General features: G+C 28.4%; 1 protein-coding gene across 1 annotated transcript; it reads left to right on the top strand.

Annotated features, from left to right (window-relative positions):
* Positions 1-2,842: 2,842 nt before the first annotated feature.
* On the top strand, positions 2,843-18,415 carry LOC142319395 (uncharacterized). Its single transcript, XM_075356632.1, has 3 exons — positions 2,843-3,118; positions 4,845-4,896; positions 15,725-18,415. The coding sequence occupies exons 1-3, from the start codon at positions 3,051-3,053 to the stop codon at positions 18,338-18,340; spliced, it is 2,736 nt and encodes a 911-aa protein (XP_075212747.1). The 5' UTR covers positions 2,843-3,050; the 3' UTR covers positions 18,341-18,415.
* Positions 18,416-19,410: the final 995 nt, after the last annotated feature.

Genomic DNA, 19,410 nt, shown 5'->3' with positions numbered 1-19,410 from the left:
TGCGACCTGTTATCAATTCTATATCCTTTTGAACTCGCATCGCCGTTTTCACATCAGACATTAAACAGATATATCACAAGGTATTATTAAACGAAAAGGAATGCGAATTCAAAAAAGAACGTCTGACATGACGATGGTGATGAAGTCAAATCTCCAATTTTTACTTCAATGAGAACTTTAAAAGATACAAATTTTATTAGAATTATTTTTACATACTTCAATTACAAAACATCCATCTGACATTAAAATATGAATCCTACCGGTTCTTTAGAAATTATAAATGATACTCAAATGAAAAAAGGCATAATTGTTCAAAATATTTGTACTTATGACTACATGACATTTTTGGCAACCGTAAATTGCTTTTCAGATCTAAAGTAATTTAAAATTTAAAAAAATCGATAAGGTCAATTAGCTTTTTAGTTACAGTAGACTCTCGATAATTCGAATCCCAAGGAAACATGAGATATTACTTTTAGTTATTTGTAGTTTGAGGATAGAAGTTAATTTTCAGACATTTTTGAGATACAGAGGTCATAAATTATTTCGATATAAAAAATAAAAATGAGCAAACTTCGAGATACAGAGGTAAAAGCTTTTGTGCTGTACAGTAGCAAGCAACAAATCTATAAATATTCTACTGTACTATTAACCGATTATAAAAGAATTTGAAAAATTTATTAATAGATTAGTGTGAAAAATATTTTTACGTAAAGTGAATATTGAATGAATCACTCGTTCATTCTTCACTTATCCTGCATCAAATCCTCACTCATTTCCATCCTTACTCTCTTATTCTTGTATCAAATCGCTAAAGAATATTGAGAAGGTAAATTCTTACATTTTAAAATAAGCAGCTCTTGTACCGATTTGTATGGAAGGGTAAACAACTTTAAATAATTTACGTTGCTGTTTACTGATGTTATTACACTGCAATATTTATTTATTTAAAGTATTTTATCGTTTAGTTCTTCCACTTTTAACGTTGTAGTTTTTTGAAATAATAATCTTAGTATTTACTTTAGTTTTTTCACAAGAATTAAGTAAACCAAAAGATTCATAGCAAAATGTATTTTAATTTTCTGCATTTTTTATTATTCTTTTTCACAAAAATGTGAGGAATGTTACAAATTTTATATATATTAAAATGTAGCTTAAAATTAAAAAAAATTAAATATTAAAAAAAAAAATTTTTTAATTTTAAAAAAGATTTACATATACCTTTAAATTTCTTGGAAATTGATATTTTTTACAAGTCTTACAAAATAACAGTGTTACCTAAATTAATGGTTGACAATAAACATCAAAGAATGACATTCGCTGAATGAGCTGTGAACTAGGACGTATTGCTGAACAATGTTTGTTTTTCAGGACGCACATTTACACTTAAGACGGTTGTTAATAAATAAAATGTACTTTTTGGGCTTCCGAAAATCCACACGTGCTTCATGAAAAGGTGCATCACGTTCCAAGAATTATGGGCTGCTATCTCAAGTCATGGGATAATAGGGCCATTCTTTTTTGAACAGATAGTGAATTTTAGCTAAACGTACTACGTAATAATTTTATTCCTCAGTTTCTTGCAACAGAGTTTCAATTAGAAAACTAGTGGTTCATGCAGAAGTTTGATTGGTCATATCTCGAAAAAAACGTGTTTCTGGTCCCGTAAATATATTAATCTAGCCATTATTGGCTAGAAACACTGTGTGTGTGTGTGTGTGTGTGTGTGTGTGTGTGTGTATGTGTGTGTGTGTGTGTGTGTGTCTTCTATATACAAAAATCTTATTTATTTTAAAGTAATTTTTTTTCTCTTTCCATATTATGTGGAAGCATAGTACATACATAATTTGTTTATTGTTTTGGTTTGTTTTTATTTCAAATATTAATCCTTTATAATTTTTATTTAATTTCTACATGCAATATGTGAATTTACATTTGTAGATTTTTGGGTTATTATTTATACTTTTTATTAGTTTGTATGTTCTTTTATTTGCATGCTCATAACAGCTTTAACTGTGGAATATTCTTTTACATTTACGGTAAACAGACCGAATAACGGTAATCTGTTTTAATGACTGACTTCATAAATTTGTTTATAGCCATTATTCAAACATATCTATTTTGATAATTCTAGTTTTACTTAGTAGAAGCTCATCTAGGATCCCCTAATGTATCTTCCACATAACTCACATGGAATAATAGAGCCTTATCTCCGGTCAGCAGTAGAATCTTACATCACTTCTCTACAGTTATTTTTTTTATTTTCATCTGCTGCTTTAAATTTATGGTTTCTGTTGCTTTAAATTTCTTGGAAACTGATCTTTTTTACAAGTCGATGTTTATTCGTCAAATCATATTTTAAATGCCAATCTCCATGGTGGAGTGGTAGCTCTTGACCTTTCATCTGGAGGTCCTGAGTGTTCGAATCCCGGTCAGGCATGACCATTTTGTACGCCACAAATTCCATTTCCATATCCCACAGCCAAACTTCAAACTAATGTGGCTAGATCATCAGCAAAAAAGGAAAACATAACACTTAAAAATTCAAAAGGAAAAAAATTATACTTATTCAATTTTTCTTTAAACTTTTTATTTGACACCTAGTTAATAAATTAAAGAAGTTTATGTTTTAAATTTTAAAGTTGGTTTTATTTCCCTTCTGAGATTTATTATATTTCTCTTGTATAATTGTGTGCAGTTTTCTCTGAGATCTTTGTTTATTCACGTTATTTGAACTGATAACCTTGAACTTTGTAGTATTTATAAAGATAGCTTTATTTGTAGAGTCCCCACATAATGGGGAATTACAGTAATCAATTTACACTTTGTACAATCATTCAAGGATTTCCTCTTAAGCCGATAATAATATATGCATGTTTTATATATCAGTTTTGTAAATAAAGTATTTTATAAAGGAAGAGAATCAGTCAATTGGTGGTGAAGTTTTTATTAGTTTGTTTTTAATAATGATACATATGAGTTGAAGTTTATTTTTTATTCTGCTATTAGTTTGTAAAGTTATTAATTTTACACACAACAGAGCTACTACAATGGTTTTACTTAAATTATTTTTACTATTTTGCCTGATTCAGCTGGGATTTAACACAGAATTAAATAGGTAATATAGTAATTTAAAGATATGTTAATAGTTAATATCCGAGTGTGTTTTGTTAAACAAGCATGCTTAAAACACACACACACACACACAAATGCAAATTACTTTGCATTTAATAGAATCAAGGAATACACCGCAGAAAACATACAAGTAATTTCAGAGTGGAAAATGATAATTGTAAAAGAATTGTTTGTACATAAAATTATTTTTATTTCTTTTAAAAAAATCTTACAATTGGTAATAATTATACTAAATTCTCTTATTTAAAAAAAATAACTATTTTGTACTTAAAGTAAAAAAAAAAAAAAAATGGGCGTTTTCAAATCAAAAACTGTAATGAACAAATATTATTTGAACATGATGATTGGGTTAGAGAAATAAAATTTTTAGATTGTTTAACTTATATTTAAAATGTACATACTCCTTAAATAATCTGATAAAGAAGAGTACTAAATATGGGAGAAAATTATAGAAAATGGAAAAATGAATTATTGTAATAAATAAGTGTATTATCTCTTGTCCAGCTATTGCATCAGTCATTAATGGTTGTGTATATTTGTACAGTTGAATATGAATTAGTCTCTATAAAACGCTAGACTTAATAAATCTTATTTATTGCCAAGAATGTTTATTACAGCTGCTAATAATAGGCTGATGCTCAAATTGGCCTATATTTATACACACAGACAGAAAAACTTGTTTAAAGCATGTATAGAGTATACATATCTTTACTTTGTAAAGTACACTTTTCCTATGTTCAGAGATGCCATTACTAATTTCTTATTATAATCCCACTTCTTTTCTCTCACTTGTCTCAGTGCAAGTTGTCTCAGTGTCTCATTGCATCTGTAGTGGATCTGCAACATCTGAATTCCATCTTTTTCTCTTCAAACCACCTTCAGTTTTCCATATGATGTGGTTTTCCAATACCCTTTCAAACAGCTTTGCCATGTGTGGAAGTAGTGTAATACCTCTGTAATTAGTACATAATATCATGTACCCTTTTTTAAATGTGGGGATTATTATCCCCTTTTCCAGTCTTCTATAATCACCTTCTTTTTCCACATACTTCTGAATATTCTTTATAGCCATTGTAAACCATAAATTTCTGGAGCCTTTACCATTTCGATGCTAACCTCATCAATCCCTGGTTTTTTGTCTCCTTTCATTTTTCTTAAATGAGTCCCTATCTCCTTCATTTTTATCTAATATCCCTCTTCTCTTCCCCCTCCCTCATTCATCTCTTGTCCTTTTCCTCCCTTCTTTTTAGCAATCTATTTGGATTAAGGAGTTCACTAAAATATTATTTCCATATACAAAGTATTTCTTCCTCTTTTACTGTCACATGTCCTAGATTGTTCTTAATAAGCTTTGTTTCTTTTCTCCTTTTTCTTTTACTTTTAATGACACAACTGCATTTTGATATTCCCTTTTCAACTCTTCTATGAACTCTTTCCAGCATTTTCCTTTCTCTCTGCTTACAAATTTCTTACATTTCCTTTTTGCTTCCCTATATTTATCCTTGTCTTCATTCTTATGGCTTTGTTTCCATGTCTTCCATGCTACCTTCTTTTCAGCCGCCATCTATATTACATCATCTTGATGTAATATATCTATATTACATCATCTTAATGTAATATAGATTGAATAGGAATATAGATATGATTGCTCTTAAAAAAAATTTAGTTTAGTATTCATAACAAAATCTAACTTTACCAATTTTTTATAGGAATAAAGAGAACAAACAGGGAACAAATGAATGTGGAATTCCAGAAATCAAGGTTAGTATGATTTTTATATCCATTTGAATTAATTTTTCTTGAACATATAAAATATAATCCATGCATACATTATTTACTTTAGACCATGTCTTGGGCTTTAAACATGTTAAAAAAAAGAAGAAAATTAATGAATAAAATGACCCACAGGTTATAGTTGTTACAAAGTTAATTTACAATAATCTTGCCTCAAATACTTCTGTAATACTACACGTAATCACTAACAAATAAGGCAATGAATTAAATTTATATATTAATACATGGCATATGTTTAAGAAAATGTTTTTTTTAATTATTTCTTATGTCTAAAAAATTCAAAAAAATATAATTTCCTCTAACATCTGTTATAATTACACGGGTTTATAAAATCGTTTATCACTCAAAGTTATTGTCCCCAACTGTTATAACTACCACACTTACTACAACTCAATAAGAACAAAATGCATATACAAAGTATATTTGAGAAAAAACATTAAAATCCACTTACTGTAAAAAGTGAATTCTGTTAGAGAATTATTTATTGAAATATTGGATAAGGTAGAAAATTGTTCTGATCTTCCGAGGTAGTTCTGTTTGGATTGATCATTCTTTCCTTCATCTTCCCTTTCATTCATTTTATCCATTCTTTGTGGAATAAGTCCATAGGAATTGAGTTTGTTTATCTGTGGATTCATGCACACAATATTTTATGGCTGGTAGTACAGAGTGAATCATTGGGATACTATAACTCATCTTTTGGACTTGCCTAGGATGTATTTCTTAAATGGGATAGCAAAATACACTCGTCTTGTAGCTGAGGTGCCAAAAACTAAATAATTTATGTCTACAAATTTAAATCTACATTTACAAAAATTTAACTATTCAAATTTGTTTAAGAAATGAGAAAACCTTCTGAATATTTCTTATTATGAAAATTTTCATACGTAATAAATATTATTTATCTTATGTTTCACAGAATCATTCATTTGCTACACTGAAGATGATAGTAAAAAATAAATTCAGTATTCACTGATTAACAGATCATTAGATTTTATTTTCTATACAAATAAGAAAACAATATTACTCTAAAAAAAATTGATGTGGATACTACATGACTTCCTTGTAAGCCTATTAAATTACATATACACATTTTTTTTTAAATGAAAAGCAAATAAAATTTTTTCATTAATAACTTGATATTTTTTTTTATTGTTATTTTTTAATTATTTATTGTAAAATTTTTTTATATAATTATAATTATATTATAATTTATATAATTAAATAAGAAAAAAAAAGAAAAATATCAGAAGATTTTAATGAAATAAAATTTTATGTAATGTTATAGACCTATAGGAAGTCATGTATTGTCCACCTCAGATTTTTTTTAAATCTTACATTAGTGTATTTGAACCAACATGATAGCTTACACCATTACTGTGTCATGATTATTATAAAATTTTAATTTTGGTGGCTGTTTTGAGGTGAACCTGATGGTCGATTCTGGCCATTCATCTGTTTTTGTAATCCTCTAATGATGCGTAATCTGAATCTGAAATCAATATCAAAATTCGAGACAAAAAGTGTGAACAGATATACATACATATTGAATCCATAAAAAACTTTTCATTCGTTGAAAATAAAAGTAAATAAATATACAAAAATAACAATAATAAAGAATATTAATTAACAAATAAACAGCGTCTATAAAAGACATAAAAAGTAAGTACATTTATCAAGGTTTAAAAATAAAAGTAAAAAATATAAACTGTTGTCATTTTAGACATTTCTAATAGGAAGTGTAAATTTGGCTTTTAACATGTGTAAACTATAAACCTCTGATTTAGATTATCTACCACTACTTAATGCACACCTTTTATATAAATCAAATAAATAAAACTTATCTTAAGAAAGATACAGATAGTATACTGTTAAACCAGTTAGAAGAAATATAATTATTAATTAAATATTTTTATCGATTTACTTATGTATTACGCATTCACATTATGGAAGCAAACACTGCTTCTCCTAAAACTTGCATATTTGATACAATAACTCATACTATTCCATTTAAAGAAATGTAGAAACATTAAAACATAAGTAATAAAAAACAAAAAATAAAGTAATACTTTATTATATATTACACCGAAATTATAATTTTTAAATTAAAATAATTAAAACTATTTAATTGAAATATTTAAAATTATCATTAATGAATACAAAAATAAGAATAATTGAGAGAATCGCTCACCAGTCTGCTATTAATGTTTTAACAGAAAAATTTTCTCTTAAACTGTGGTTGGAACTCCGACAATGTGAAGGTCTTTACTAGAATTATTATAAAAGTTGCAGAATTTGTAAAAGAGAAGAAGATAAATGGTTTTGAGTCACAGATCTAGTAATATAACCCCGGGATTGGTCTAGTGGTTATGCGTCTTCCCAAATCAGCTGATTTAGAAGTCGAGAGTTCCAGCATTCAAGTCCTAGTAAAGTCAGTTATTTTTACACGAATTTGAACACTAGATCATGGATACTACCGGTGTTCTTTGGTGGTTGGGTTTCAATTAACCTCACATCTCAAGTATGGTCAAAGACCATACTTGATGGCTGTACAAGACTACACTTAATTTACACTCATACATATCATCCTCTGAAGTAATATCTGAACAGTAATTACTGGAGGCTAAACAGGAAAAAGAAAGATCTAGTAATATAAAAAATGGCTTGTCCTCTTTGGTTATGAGATAGAACAAGCAAATTAATCAAGCATAAAAGTTGTGAAGAATCACTGAAATCTTGAAAAGCCTGTAGAGTAGTTATAAGAGTAAAATATCTTGCCCAATTTTCAATGATGGAACACGAAACAAAAACTCAGTTAAGCAGTCAGTAAACCCACTGGGGAAGTAACCTCAAATCTACAGAAATAAATTGAACGAAAAATCTTATTTTGAAATTTAAAAATGTTATATAAATTTATGGAATATGGATTTCATACTGAACTTGAATATTCCAAAGCACTAAAAACCAGAAATTAATACAACTAAAAACTTTGTTGGGCTTTCCATCTCCAACAAAAAAAAATATGTTCTCAAAATAAACCCCAACATCTTATTCATGTCTGACCAAATAATTAACATGCTCATTATAAAATAGGTTTGGGTAAAAATCACACTAAGATTTTTTATATGTTGGCTGCTGCGGCCTAAACAGCTTGCATTACGCAGGGATAACGGGCATATATGATCCATACCATTTTCTCACTACCTGTGGTACAAGGTCCATTTTCCCGTAGACCAATGCTTTTGTAAATCTTCTTGGCCAAAAATTACATAGTTTTATAGAGTCAAACAATAAATACATTCTATTGGTAGAAGTATGAACTACTTTCAGCAGAAATAGTTTGTCTATCCAGCGTCTTGTTCTGAATTACAAGGGAATTAACATAACGCATTTTTTGCATTAAAACGCCAAATTTTTACTTAATCTTTATGAAATACAACAATCTAAGTATTTTTAGTGGGAGTATTTAAAACAGTTATTATCTAAATAGTTATTATTAACCGATATTATGGGGTAAAATGAATTTTTAAGGAAAGATAAATAATAAAATGTAGTCAAAAGTTCATTTTTCAAGAAGTTATCTTACAGTATTTATTTCATTAAATATTATAAAACAATATTTTACTCTAATATAAACGCAAAAGTTAACTCCTTAAATATTTAAAAAATTTTCAACTGACCAAAAGTATATGTAACATACTAATAATATGTGGGAAAATTGGGTATTACTGTAAAAAATTGAAAAAAAACGTAACTGAATAGCAATAAAACATAACATCGTTCACATTGGAATTAAAAAAGAATATCATTCGAGTTCTTGAAAAATATCATGAAATATTTTTATTAATATTTTTTATTATAAATTTTTGTATATATATATATATATATAAAATTTGATAGCAATTTGGATAGCCTAGATATTTCTAAAATTTTGTGTTACTGTTCCATAAGTGATATAAAAATAAAATAAGAATAAGAAATAATAAGAATATTGAAAATTATGATAAAAACATCAGTCAATCATTAGTCATATGAAATATCACCATTATAATACGTTATGAGATAATTACATATAACTAAATAATATTAGATCATGAATAATTACTAAATCTATAATTTACAAAATATTGTATATTGAAAAACTACGAACAAAAAAAAAACAATAATTATTTTACTGAAAATAAAACAAAAAAGAGAATCCGCACTCTATATATAGTGTTATTACTTCACTGCCCTTACAGGATGTGTATGGGTTGTAAAAATAATCAAGGTCAAACACTCAATACACAGTAGAGGAACATTATTTCTTTCTCAGCCGTATGCAGTGAATGTGTTAATTGAGTTAATTCAAATATCTCTACTAATCAACAGAATTTAAGGGAGGAATAACTTTATTATTTTTTTTAGTAATTTAGACTTTTTTAGTTAAATTTGGGATTTCTGTTGGGATTGTGAAATGACAATGGTTGTTTATATTTTCTACTTTTATTTTAAAACACCCACTAAATTCACTCATTTAACAGTGCTTCATTGATTATTTGTTTATTTATCATTTATTATTATAACTATTATTTCACTTATTTATTTGAATGCATGAAGTTTTTCTGTTTATCGTGTAAAAAATGAAATGTATATTCAGAATTAGTTCATAAGTAAAATTTTTATAACTAATTTCTGAGTGTAATCTTGATTTTAAATTTATTTCATTAATTATTTAACATAACTATTTATTTATATTTACACATAATTAAAAGTAAAATGAAATAAAAAACATACATCTTCATAAATCTGTTAAAAGTAGAATATTACTTGAACCTTTTTTGTCAGTAAATGAAGGTATTATATTAGTTTTTTATTATGCTCTAATGTTCCAAGAATGGTTACTGAATTAAGTAAATTATTACATGAATTGTGATACATTCCAATAAATAATAAAAAATCAGTTAATTTTCTGAATTATTTAGGTTAATCACAGAACCAAATTTTCAACAGTAGTTCATTGTTTGCATATTTTCCAAAGATTTGTTGATTTACTTTTCAATATAACATTGTGCATTGATGTATATGTGTAAATCACTAATAGTAACAATTTAAAGGACATGTTATCAATTACTTAATCTATTTGTAAAAATCAATCCCTTATGGAAGCATTACACGAGAAAAAATGTAAAATGCTGTATGGCGTTATTGCTTAATTTTGTTTATGATAAGTAAAATTATTTTCAAAAAGCCATACAGTGATAATCAACGTAGATACAGATTGCATTATTGATTCTTGAATGATAATTATAATAAGAATAATAAACAAAAAATTTATTTTATTTTATTTTTTCGGAAATTCATTTTAAGAAAAATCTAACAAAGGGAATTATTTTCCATTACCTTATATATTTTTGTTTAATATTAAATTTATGGCATCCATAAAAAAAGTCAATATTAGAAAAATTAAGAGGTAAAATTGGTCAAATCCTTTTGAGAGGCCATTCCCCTAAGTTTAAAAATGAAAGTTAAGTGGCCTTCCAGTAAAAAAAGATATTTTTCTCTCCACCACCCTTCTTAGCTAATGGAAAAGATATAAATATTCCATTTATGACTGATCCCACCAAGTTATTATACCCCACCAAGTAACCTCTGGGACCACCATTAGGTATTACTTCAGAGGATGAGATGAATGATAATTTTTGTAGCATGTGAAAATGCCATGGCTGACTGGGATTCGAACCCAGAACCTTTGGATGAAAGGCAGAGACACTACCACTCATACCACAGAGGCCAGCTGATCCCACGAAGTTGTGTGGAAACAACAAAACTTAATAATAAAATTTAATACTTAGACTAAGATTTTTTACGTATCATATAATATTAGCTACTTCATTGATTTGAATATTATAAATAAATAAAGCAGTGGTGTAAAAAGAAGTGACCTGGGTGCATGAGAATATCATTATTGTAAAGCCAAATAAAAATGTCACACGTTGGCTAATTAGCTTTAAAAAAAAGAAAAAAACGTTTTTCAAAATTTCGACAACCTGCTTGTATATGTTTATCATCACACAGAATACTGCTAATTCTGAATACTAGTTTATGATAGCACTACAATAACGTATTTGTACATAGTTAAGATGAAGATGCAATGATTACATAAGTTATTTCACATAGCAGGGATGTTACAGCATAACTTTATGACATGAATTATCTAAATTTATTTTTTTTAATTTAGTCTCTCCAATTACAAACAACAAAGACCAACTTTTTCCCTGTATCTCAAAATTATGATTTCCCCAGTAATAAACTACTTTAAACTTGTTTTGCTGCTAGTTTTCCAAGATGGCCAAATATTCAACCAATAAAACTCATACTTCTACACTTACTTCAACTTTTATTTTACCAAGTACTTAAGTCAGAACTGACCACGTAGCCGATGAAAACAAGTAAAATAAAGATTATTCAGCAACTACACATTTCATTTATAGCCTCATTTAGACTCATTTATAGCCTGTGATTCCTGCATGATTAGGAACGTATCGACGTTAAACATATATAAATACTAAAACAAAATTTAAATAATTTTATTTTTATTATTCTGAGTTGATTTTACAGATGAAAGTAACCAATTACAGGTCAGTGATGGTTGTTCATTAAGTTGTACTGTTTATTGATTCCCAGTTATAAAGTACATAGCTCCCAAATCCAGTTAAATTTTTTGTCAGTAAAATTAGATTTGAACTATGATCAGTAGTTAAAATAAGTTTTTTACTCATATTAAAATGCTCTCAGTTGTTCATAATATCTAATGCAATGAAAACTAGTCTGTGTGAGACTGAAAATGTTGAAATATGAAACTTTGTTGTAAAATATTTAGTATTTTCCACTTACTTTCTGAATCGTGAGATCTTGTCGATAGTGAGGGGGCTTGAGTGCTCAGTGATACAGAGTAGCTGTACCAAAGTGCAACCATATCAGAAAGGAGAGCCAGACTAAGGAATGATTCCTGAAAGAGGGCAGCAGCTCTTTCAGTAGTTGTTAAGGACGTAGGTCAGGAGAACTTAAACGGCCATATAAACATCACTCAATCTTCTGAGTACTGTGCAGCTAAAAGAAATGGAAAGCTACAGTTGCTTTTTTCCAAGAAAATGTAACCATTTTCATGTAACAAAGATAGAGGCACCTTCCTTGGTAAAATATTCTGGAGGTAAACTAGTCCCCCGTTTGGATTTATGAGTGGGGACTAGTAAAGAAGGGGTCATCAGAAAATTCAAAAATAAATTCTATGAGTCAAAGAATGTTATGTTAGACAGATGTCTAAAAAAGGTTGTTAGGTTAGAAAATTTAAAGCGGGAAATGAATAGATTAAATGTAGATGTAGTAGGAATTAGCGAGGTTCAGTGGAAAGAGGAAGACAACTTTTGATTTGAAAATAATTAACTAAGGTGCAAATAAAGGGCAGGCATGAGTAGGTTTCTTAATGAACAAGAAGATAGGGAAGAAAGTAGAGTATTTCAAAATGCATAGTGATAGAATCATTGTAATAAGGATAAAATCAAAACCTAAGCCAACAAGATTGTTAACGTCTATATGCCTACAAATGCCCATGATGATGTGTACACGAAGAAATTGATAAAGCAATTAAACACATAAAAGGGGATGAAAATTTAATAATAGTTGGAGATTGGAATGCAAGCGTTGGATAAGGTAAGGAAGGAAATATTGTTGGTGAATATATGGGCTATATTCGATTAACATAGACTGGAATATAATGTTCAGCATTTTAAGAAAATTAGGGTTCAAATAAAGAGATAGAAGAACAATTGCTAACATTTACAGGAACCAAACAACAACAGTAATAATTGAAGAACATAAGAAAGAAGCCGCAATAAAAAAGGGAGTCTGACAAGGATGTTCCCTATCCTCATTACTTTTTAATCTTTGCATAGAACTAGCAATTAATGATGTTAAAGAACAATTTAGATCCTGAGTAGCAGTACAAGGTGAAAAGGATAAAGATGCTACAATTTGCTGATGATATAGTAATTCTAGCTGAGAGTAAAAAAGTTTTTGAAGAAACAATGAATGGTATGGATGAAGACCTACGGAAGAACTACAGTATGAAAATAAACAAGAACAAAACGAAAGTAATGAAATGTAGTAGAAATAATGTAGATGAACCGCTGAATATAAAAAAAAAGAGAACAGATAACAAAGGTAGAAGATATTTGTTATTTGGGAAGTAGAATTACTAAATATGGACGAAGCAGGAGCGACATAAAATGCCGAATAGCACAGGCAAAATGAGCTTTCGGTCAGAAATATAATTTACTTACATAAAAAATTAAGTATATTTTTTTACCGTAGCTTTATATGGAAGTGAAATTTGGATGATGAGAGTATCTGAGATGAAAACATTCAAAGCGTTTGAAATGTGGTCCTACAGGAAAATATTAAAAATCAGATGGCTGGATAAAGTGACAAATGAAGAGTTGCAACAAATTGATGAAGAAAGAGGCATTTGGAAAAATATAGCTAAAAGATGAGACAGACTTATAGGCCACATCTTAAGGCACCCTGGAATAGTTGCTTTGATATTGGAGGAACAGGTGGATGGGAAAAATTGTGCAGGCAAGAAACTCTTGAAATATGTGAAACAAATTGTTACGGATGTAGGATGTAGGGGGTAAATGGAAATGAAATGATTGGCACTAGATAGGGAATCTTGGAGAGCTGCATCAAACCAATCAAATGACTGAAGACAAAAAAAAATTTTCCGTGTACACCTATAAATATTTGATGTTCAGGTTAAAGTATAATCAAATGTTACTACAGTTTTGCTGTTTCTGCTTGCTGACATCTATGGTGATTATGTTCACATCTTTTTCCTTCATCCATAGTGTTCTAAGTCAAACCCTGGAGAACGTAGGCATTATTTATACACTATAAATATTATACCGGGTGTCCAAGAATTATCTGAACAACTTTGATGTATTAGAAAAAAAGTAATAGTCCTATTAATGAAGGTTGGGCTCTCTTTAACAGGTAACTCATAAAGTTTCCCTTGGCAAATACTACATAGCACTGTGATTGCATACATAACCACATACACCACCACCATGAATCCATAGATGAAAACAAAATACGTAGAGTGGTTTATTGAAACAAAATCAGACACAATTTTAGAACTCTGTATAACTTAGAGCCATCCTCTAGAACTAGTATTCGTTCATGGTATGATAAATTTAAAGAAACTGTCAGTGTCAAGGATAATGTACACAAAACTCGGGTAGTTAATATTGATGACCTTAAGAAGAGGATTGTTAACAAATAGACATAACTTATAGACTCATAACTCTTAGATGTGGATGTGTTACAATGAAAAAGAAATGAAAGTGATTATCAGATGAATATTTTACAAATATTCAAATATAATGCATCATTCAATGGTGCACACATTGAATGTCTTTGATTACAGGTAAAAAAAACTTTTTGTTTTAATATTTCTAAATTCATATAATCTGTTTTTGTAGCTTAATAAATAAATTATTTACTCAATATCAAAGTTGTACAGATAATTCTCGGACACCTGTTGTATCATATTCCCTAGCTTAAGCCTCAAGCTTAGTCATCTAATAAAAAACAACAGAAATATTTTTCAATATTCAATAAAATTAATAATGTTAGTTTTAATTAATAAAGGGCAGAAAAATTAAATGTAATCACTTTATCAAAGATGTGGTTTTTATAAATAACAAAATAGATACTGTTTATCATTTTCATTTAAAAATAAAAATTTTATGTGGTCTTTATTAAATTAAAGCAAAAACCATTAATCTTCCTGAGCAATGATTTTAATATAAACAAGTAACAGTAATATTTACACATTTACAATAACATTTTATGACCCCAAATTTCAGATACATTTTTTTTTTTTGTCTTCAGTCATTTGACTGGTTTGATGCAGCTCTCCAAGATTCCCTATCTAGTGCTAGTCATTTCATTTCAGTATACCCTCTACATCCTACATCCCTAACAATTTGTTTTACATATTCCAAACGTGGCCTACCTACACAATTTTTTCCTTCTACCTGTCCTTCCAATATTAAAGCACCTATTCCAGGATGGCTTAGTATGTGGCCTATAAGTCTGTCTCTCCTTTTAACTATATTTTCCAAATGCTTCTTTCTTCATCTATTTGTCGCAATACCTCTTCATTTGTCACTTTATCCACCCATCTGATTTTTAACATTCAGATACATTATTAAGAACATAATAAGTCATTATTTTTATTAAAATTCTCAGTAAATAGCACCCTAGAAATTGAAGTATTTGGGTCAATAGCATCAACTGCTGAGTAGACTAGTTTCAGTGGACTATTTAAAACAACCCTGGTTTTCAGTTTCAATTCATTTTTTAGTGGCTAATGATAGCTATATGCTTAAAAAAATCTCTACTGGTTAATTTTAATAGCTAATTGTTTTTTTTTTTTGTAATTGCAAAATAAGTAAGCACTATACCTCATAAAACAATAAGAGTTTTTTTAATTAAAATGGTCTTAAATTATTTTCAAACTTAAGATAAAAAATGCTTACATTTTGTAATTAAAACTTATTCTCCTGTGATCCATAGAAAAATATAAAAGAAAAAATACTTTCAGCCTTAAATTCTGGACCCCCTAGGAAAAAAACTAAAAAAAAACTAATAAATTCAACTCATTCATGGTACATGTTAACATAAATTTATTCTGTAGTTCTTTAAGTTAAAATAAACTTTAGCAGCTCTGATAAAATGTTGTCTTATGTTTCAGAGTATTCAAAATATTTTACCAGAAGCAGACACATGTAAAACTGTTAATGAGTTCTCCAAAGGAAATGACAATTATAACTTTATAAATTATTTTGGAACAGAATTCAAATCTTTAATGAAAGGTATAGATTCATTAATTTTTCCAGATAAAAATGGTAAAATGGACACAATCTTTTTTATTGGAAATACAGGTTCTGGAAAATCAACAACTGTGCAAATATTAGGTTCTGATAATCATAAAATATTTTCAAGACCTGTTGGAGAAAGCGATTTTGTTATAATAGACAATTCAAAAATAGGAACAGATACATTAACATCAGAAACTTTATATCCTGATCTGTTAGTTGACAAAGAAACAGGGTATGTCCTTTGTGATAATCCTGGATTTAGAGATACAAGAAGCTCAATTCATGAAATAGTTGCCTTATATTCAATAAAACAAGTTATTAGACACACAAATAGAATGAAGATTGTTATTGTATCTACACATGCGTCTGTTAAAATTGGAATGTACAGAGAAGACTTCATTAATGTTTTGAAACATACAACTGATTTAATTAAAAACATAGATAAGTATGGCAAGAGTGTTTATTTGTTAGCAACAAAAGTTGAAAATGTATACGCAAGGCAAAAATTAGTTAGTGACAAAAGCATTATTACTGATATAAGACATTATTTAGAAACAGTAAAATTAAGTTTGAGCAATAAAATTAATGTTTTAAATGAAACTGAAAATAAAATCTTATTTTATGATAATTGTATAAAACTAATTGACAACCTTCTCCAGAAAAATAAAAATGAGCCCTCCAGCAAAATAGAAATTCTTCGAAAGCCAGATGATGAGGGACCTTTGATTACTTTTCATTCAATTCAGGTGGAAAGGACTAAAATAAGGAATATGTTGCTCAATGATATTAATTTGGTTAAAGTAGATGAAAAAGATTTTGGCTTGTCATTAAGTGACAGTGCATTAATATATCTGAGTGATTTATATGAAAAAATGAATTCACATATGACAGAACTAACAAAATTAATCAGTTTATATCTGTCAAATGCTTATCAAGTTCATATAAGATCAAATAGTGATATGAATGAAGTGATTAAATATTTAACTGATGTGAAAGAGAAAATAAAATTGCTTTCTAACAAAATTGGGGAAAGTAAACATCCGACAGAATACATAAAGATTATTAACAATTTTTCAAAAGAGAATAATTTACACATGGATTGTCTAACTGGTCTTCAAAATACAACAACACTAAATGATTATTTAGTAAAATTAGAAGATTTTATTTCTTCTTCAAAATACACACCTTCTACATGGAATATGACAATGAAATCTGTCATAGATTTTGTCGATAATAAATTACAACAGTATAAGTTTATTTCTGATATGTTTCAATTACTATCAAGTTATAAAATTCAAAAGAACAAAAAGCTATACAATGTAAAAAATGTCCAGCACTGGGGTACTGAAAATAAGCAGCCAGGATTGAAAATTGATGAAAATAATTTTAGTGAATTTTTAAAACAAATTAATTTTCATGGGAAATACACTTCATCTATAATTGATGAAATGCTGATTATGAAATTGAATCCTATTATTGATATTTCCTTAAAGTACCAATATAGTACTCTTTGCAATAATAACACTCTTACTTTGATTGGTACATATGTTGTAGTCAGTGAAATTGAAAATATTATTTATCAAAAGTGTGGTAATGGAAACAAAATTATAATTTTCGCAATCCATACACTATACATTGATAAAGATTTGAATAATAATGTCTTAAATGGAAAATCCTTGGTAATTGTGGCTCCTTTGTGGCACACAATAGGAACTAGAAAAATTAGTGTAGAAGGTAAAGCTGGTGGAGAAAACATGCCTAAGGCTAATTTTAATGAAATAGGACGTAATGGAAATAATGGAATGCCTGGTGGAACTTTTTTTGGTATAGGTCAGACATTTATTAATGGTGAAAATCTTGAAATCTGCGCAAGTGGTGGTAATGGCCAAAATGGTCAAGATGGAGGAGATGGAATGGATGGAAAAGATGGTGAAAATGGTAAAGAACAAAATTTTAGAAAAATTGATGGAGATAGCCGTAATTTAATTGTATATAGTAAGAAAAAGAACATTTACAAAGCTGATGCTATTCCAGGAGAAGTTGGTGGAAACAGTGGTGGAGGAGGTAAAGGTGGAAATGGTGGGAAAAAAGGAAAGGCTACTCTATATAATATTGGAAGTGAGCCACATTATGTCTCTCTTGTAATAGCAGATGGGAAAAATGGAATAAATGGTAAGGATGGAAAACCTGGAAAGGGTGGTAAGAGTGGATGTGATTTACTTGAAGTCAGAGAATCAGAACGTGTGTTATTTTTTGGTGGCTCTGATAACAGTAAAGAGTTTATTAACTGTGGAATAAAAAGTGCAGATGGCATAGTTCGTAGAACAAGTCTGATTGTACCAGCACCACTACATGCTAGTACTGACAATACTCCTCCTTGTGAATACATCAGAGATTTTAACAAACGTTATATTAAAGAATATCATTCTCTTCTATTAGATGGAATTACCAAACATTTTATAAACAGAATGATTTTTACAAAATTTTAGAAAGTGTTATATTAGAAACTACATTGTTATTGATAAAAATAATAAAATTAGAAATATAAAATAATTTACATCAATATTGAAAAAATACCATTGTTCATACCTAGTCATTATTTTGTTTACCCATTCCTATTACCTATTCCTATTTTGTTACAGATTCATATTCTTATTCCTCAGGTTATTCAGCTTTTTCAACCTATTTATCCATATGCCCTCTCTGGTATTGAGATAATTAACACAAAGGTGTCAAACAAGTTTAATTAAATCTGCCTAATCTTCATAATTTCGATTTTTAAATATCAAACTATTTCTGTGTGAGCTCTTCTCCATACCACTAAAACAACATTTAAGTTGTTTCTATAATAATTTTGATTTTTAAATTGCCATATATCTTGTTTTAAAAAGAGGTCTTCTTTTGAGATTTTTTCCTAACTTTTGGGTAATTGATATGATGCTATCCTTCAAAGTCAAGGTTGCCAGCTTTTCATCCAATAAACTTTGTATTATCAAGGTAATTTCCAGCATAAATAGATTTGAAATAAGACATCAATAGATCTACTGGCTGTGCTTTAAGAATAGGTATGACATTTTTTTTTAAAAGTGTTTACAGATTCTGGCCAGGCAAGATCGCTGTCACCTTGCCAACTCAGTTGATGTAGATTAAATTAGTTTTTACTATAATTTTATAAAGAGAGTAATTCTTCAATCTTTACTTTTATACAATAAATTAGTTCTCAAATTTAACCCAGCACCGGTACAGAACTCACAAGAGGATAAATCAAATTTATATCACTTCTAGAACTATTGAATATTTAAACAGAATAGTATTATTTATTGATTAATATTGTTCGCTTTTTTATAAAATAACTTCTTCAAAGATAGTTTTACATATCATTAAAAACATTGATTAGAAACAGTAGAATTTTTACAGTAATTTGATACCACATTTACAATGTTTTGTAATTGTAAAATAGTTAATTAAACCACTAAAAGTCAAAACTTGTGGGAGACATCTCTTTCATATAAGAACACAGAACTACCAATCTCTTATTTATATTTAGTTAACACTAAAT

This window comes from Lycorma delicatula, chromosome 2, assembly GCF_047948215.1.
Source record: "Lycorma delicatula isolate Av1 chromosome 2, ASM4794821v1, whole genome shotgun sequence".
NCBI lineage: Eukaryota > Metazoa > Arthropoda > Insecta > Hemiptera > Fulgoridae > Lycorma > Lycorma delicatula.
The sequence above is the reverse complement of the archived record's forward strand: the minus strand, read 5'-3'. Positions and strand labels throughout refer to the sequence as shown.